The sequence below is a fragment of the Mytilus edulis genome, chromosome 5 (genome assembly GCF_963676685.1).
Source record: "Mytilus edulis chromosome 5, xbMytEdul2.2, whole genome shotgun sequence".
In the NCBI taxonomy this organism is placed as follows: Eukaryota; Metazoa; Mollusca; class Bivalvia; order Mytilida; family Mytilidae; genus Mytilus; species Mytilus edulis.
The window spans coordinates 13484259-13489410 of NC_092348.1; the positions used below are offsets into that span (position 1 = coordinate 13484259).

The 5152-nt window shown below is 30.7% G+C and overlaps 1 protein-coding gene across 1 annotated transcript; it reads left to right on the top strand.

Moving 5' to 3' along the window:
• Window positions 1-1564: 1564 nt before the first annotated feature.
• LOC139523014 (sex peptide receptor-like) lies at window positions 1565-3838 on the top strand. The gene has a single exon (XM_071316745.1). The coding sequence runs from the start codon at window positions 2304-2306 to the stop codon at window positions 3363-3365; it is 1062 nt and encodes a 353-aa protein (XP_071172846.1). The 5' UTR covers window positions 1565-2303; the 3' UTR covers window positions 3366-3838.
• The last annotated feature ends 1314 nt before the right edge of the window (window positions 3839-5152 follow it).

The following is a 5152-nucleotide window of genomic DNA, read 5'->3' on the forward strand; positions in this document are numbered from 1 at the left end:
ATTACCAATTTGTAACGTCAAGCTTTTTTCTTCTTAATTAACAATCAGTATATAGCTTTAAAACCAAAAAGAAATCTTTGAATGGCTATGAATTTTTTATTTGAATTAACAAATGTATATCAATAGCTTTGGAAACGCAGTTTTGCAATTATCATAAATGATACGCATATAATTCCTGCAAAAATTATGGACGGATTCGTCTCTAATGTCCAGTAGCAAATAGTACATGTATACCAGACGAGACCATCCTTATGTTATTTGACTTTGAACTAGTTTTGTACTAGACCGAAATTAATTAGTATGTAAAATGTCATAAATAAAAACCAATGAAAAAAACAAACAATTATGCACAAATTTTATAAACTGGATGCAAGACCCTTCCTGTGTTATAGCATGGATGCTTGAATGCTCATGTGTTCATTTGTTTAATTGTATTTTATGATTTTTACTCTTTTGGTAACCCTACCTTAATATTAATTCTCTCAACACCATAAGTTGCATAAACTTGTAAAGTAAAGATCAAGACATTTTGTAAATAGTCATCAAAGATACCAGGATTATAATTGAATACGCCAGACCCGCGTCATATAAAGCCAAACAAGTACATTGTTGAAGAGCATCGAGGATCCAAAAATCCAAAGAAGTAAAAGCTGCAACTGCGAAGTAGACACTAAAATGAACTATTCGCTTACAACAGACGCAAGGTACTAGGAGACTATGAACGTTAACTATACGTTATGATACATCAGTGTTGGAATTTGTTCAATTGCAGAATACTTTTATTGTTATGGCTCTCAGTTATGCTTATTTAATCAGTCTGTATTCTTTCTTCTCGTAAGTTAACTAGATCGATTTATACATACAAGCGTAATATAAAAAACTCTTTTTTAAATGCAAAACTTAATGTGTCAATTATTTTTTTTCTCCAACTTTTATTTTACGGTGGCTCGTATAGTTGATAAATAACGATCAAATATAATATCAATATTTCTAATTGTGTTCTTAGAAAAATAAATTGCCCATGCAAATGTACATATTACAAGCTTTAGGTAAGTAAAAGTTTATGAATATTGCATACTTATGTGAATTTCACACAAGATATTTTGTATAGAAATTTCTAAAAAAATATGCAAAATGGGAAAATAAATTGCCCATGCAAATGTACATATTACAAGCTTTAGGTAAGTAAAAGTTTATGAATATTGCATACTTATGTGAATTTCACACAAGATATTTTGTATAGAAATTTCTAAAAAAATATGCAAATGAATTCATAGAAAAACAAAATGACACAAAATGTTAAATGTAGTGTCAATTTGAATAAATCAATTTAATACAAAGAACATATAATTATCATGGCCTAACACATGTGCATTTCACCTACTTACAATTTTCACATGTTTTTGCATATACAACGTTAATTTGATTCATAAAAAAGGATTATAAATGAATCAATATGCACGTTGGAAAGAGTATACTTAAGTACAATATAGTGTCAATCAGTCTGCACGTCAGCTTTCTTTACAATTAAAGCTTGATTGGTATTGGACAAAACAAGCCTCCTCTCCAACAGCTACCCTGTTTTTATTGATCATCATTAGTTAAACCAATATTAGATACAGACATAATACTCTTTATTAGGGATTGGTAAAATAACATTTACACTGCTGGACGGTGATAATTTGGAAAATAATAAATGACATAGGTTGAGAATCCTTTTAATAATTGTGGATGTTTTACTCTAAGTTATTAACCGATGAACACGTTGAGGATATTAGAATTTGTTTTCAATATATTTCATCACTTTTAACAAATATGACTACGTCTTCTTGATTGGTATAGTTGAGGCATGCTCGGACGAAGTTAAAACTTCTGTAAGTGTCTTTTGTAGGCAGACTAAAACTTCATTAACGGATCTTTATGTTAAAGTTATAAACTAAGATAAGTGTAAAGGATTGGCGCGATACTTAAGCTATCATTACTATCTAATCACTTTGTACGGTAACTGTCGATTCGAAGAGATCACGGAAAATGATTTATTGCAAATGACATTCTAGCGTGATGCAACAGATTGATTGTAATTATATACATATTGTTTTCTAAATAACGATAATTTGAAACTTACAAGTGACAAACTATATTCCTTTAGTACGATAACTGGGATTGCTGATTTGTTTATAACTCATTTAGTAAATATAGTCTTACCAGACAGAAATGTTTTCGCCAATAATGATAATCACAACTTTATTCTAAAGAAAACATCTGTCAAACTTTCATTTAAAATATACCAATTGTAATTCAAAATGGAGAATAATTCGACAGGTGACTTTTACTGTAGGGCTAACAATTATCCAGCAGGATTTTGGATTTATGGAGTAATTTGTCCGATAATTTCTGCTTTTACGCTGATTTTCAATATGCTAGTAATTGTAGTTTTTCTTAAGCGAAAAATGCGATCTCCAACTTCAGCGCTGTTAATTGGGTTAGCGGTGTCGGACATTCTAGCAGCCAACGTGATAAATATATCGTTTGTTTACGTTCACGGATTTCTTGACGTTACCAAACCGCTACCATATCCAATGTGCATTATTTACAATGTAACAGCAAAGTTAGCACCATCATTTCACACTACTTCCGTTTGGATTACAACTGCACTCGGAATTCAGAGATTTATTATTGTTGCTTTTCCAATGCAAGGGCCTAGATTTTGTTCAATAAGAACGAGCACTGTTATAATAGTAAGTACGTACGTTCTTTCTTTTTTAATGTATATTCCGTCCTTTTTACAAAGGCGGTTTGACCCGGTCACAATTCTGGATGAAAGTGGGAATGAAATTACCGTCTGCAACTGTACGAGAGGACACGAGATCCTTCAAATGAATAAACTTCAAAACGTACTAAGAAGTGTTTTCGGACAACTTGTGCCGTGTGCCATATTATTCTTAACAACGCTTCTTTTGTCTAGAAAACTAAAACTAGAAACCAAGAGAATTCTTCAACTTCATAAGCATGAAAATACAGAGACCGAAAGGCGAGATTTCAGACAGATTCGGAGAACCTCTCAGATGATCATCGTTTTGGTCTCAATTTTCTTATTCGTGGAGATTCCCAATGGAATTGTATTTGCCTTATTTGTGTTTTATCCTGAGCTATTAGAATCCAACATAGAACAGATTCAAATATTATCTATCGTTCTGAATCTTCTTGTATTTATCATTTATCTGATAAATTTCTGGATATATGTTACACTAAGTCGTCAATTCAGAAGGGAGCTAAAACTGTTGTGTGGACGAAAACTGTGTGGATATCGGGAGAAAATAAATATTGGTATGTCAACAACTTTCACTTCAATACCAATGACATAGTAAATATGAGATAATTCAAACTTAGTTTTGTTTTTGTCACCTTTCCTATGAATTTATCTGATGAGACGCATATCGAACTTTACTACAAACATTTGTAAGTGTTCTCATATTATTCTATAGTAATATAAAGAGTATGAAAAAATATTAAGATAAAATTCCCTGTTACAGGTAATACTCTTGATATGATAAAACATTACAAAAAAGAATTTAGTTTAGAGTTAATAATTTGTCCGTAGTCTTTCATTGTGGGTTTAACAAAGATAACAAGACAGGTTCGTAGGTATATTCATCTGACAGATTCTATGGTGTGCGTTGAATTTAAGACGTCATTTTTCTTCCTTTGATGAATGCCCGTTGAGTACCAATTTACAGTTATAAATGGTGTATGCCGAAATATGGTGTTCTTTGCAGATATTGATCTTTTGATCATTTACGTATTTAAATTTGTTTTCTACTTACCTTCCGATTAGAGTACAAAATATGCATTTAAAGTAGGGCGTTGGTGATAGATTTTTTGTGTAATTTGTGGACATTATGGAGGTTCCTGTTATGACATTTAATGTATTTATCGTTTTCTACATGCATTATAATTGGTTAAGAGTTGATCATTGTTTCACAACAATTGAAACGGTTCTAGTCAAAAAAGCTATAAAAAAAATTTATTCTTGAAAAGATCATACAAATCTATATTTGATAAACAAACAAAAAAGATCACAAAAATCTATATACGAGAAACAAAGGAAAAACATCTTATTATGTTTTTATTTCTAGCATGCATGCTTCATCAGTTCGCTTGGTACTAAAAAAGTGTCCATCCGATAATTTCGCTAACCAACGCTGGTTATATTCAGCATACACATATTTCCATAACTACAAAAGTGTTATGATCGAACCAATGAGTTGTGTAGTATCCGTCAATACTGACAAATTTTATTAACGTCTTCAATTTTTCACTAATTTATTGAAAAGTTAAAAAAAGAAGGAACATACCAAGGAAAACACCTTTTAACCATAAATCGAAGCCATACAGACATCAAGTCTAAACTAAACCTCAGAAGGGGTCAACAAAACACCACACGAAAAACCAAATATTGAGCAACACGAACCACTGAGCAAAATGTCATCTCCAAAATAATATAATATTATTATATTGACTTTTCGGAACACTGATTTCTGTAATTTACATGTTTTGTCTAAAGATGATGTTTATATTGATATGGTCCAGAAAGACGAAGTGCTAAGTTAATTATACGTTATATGTTTGGTCACGCAATAAATGAACTTTAAAGTAAATATGGTAATAGCAGATTATATATAATACTAAAAGTCACTTATTTTAAGTGGAAAAAAGCCGTTGCAGTTTTTTTTCGTTGCATCTTTGTGCTAATCGATATAAATGCCAAACAGTCAAATATCAGAAATATTTAATTAAACGTCTTATACCACAACACAGGGAAAATGTTTTCGGAAAAGCTACAAAGCTTAATTAAAATAAATGAATCAGTTAACAATTTCCAAATAACAGGAAATAGTTATTATTCCTAAGTGAATTGTGGACGTAGAACTTCATAAAATGCACATTATTAGTCGTTAAGTTGTGAAATTTATTGCAACGAAATAAATATTTTCTGCATCGTAAATGTTATAAATCATTTGATATTGCTTCAATTTCAGGCGTCAAAACTCAGAAACTCATAACTTGTAATTTTTTAAATTTATTTTTGTGTAATTTCTGACAGTTGTTGATAAACGATTCCTTCGTTTGTTTAATTTAGATAGTTTGATTG

What these genes read in the sequence shown, in the direction of transcription:
- LOC139523014 (XM_071316745.1), top strand. Translation starts at nt 2,304, where the DNA reads ATGGAGAATAATTCGACAGGTGACTTTTACTGTAGGGCTAACAATTAT.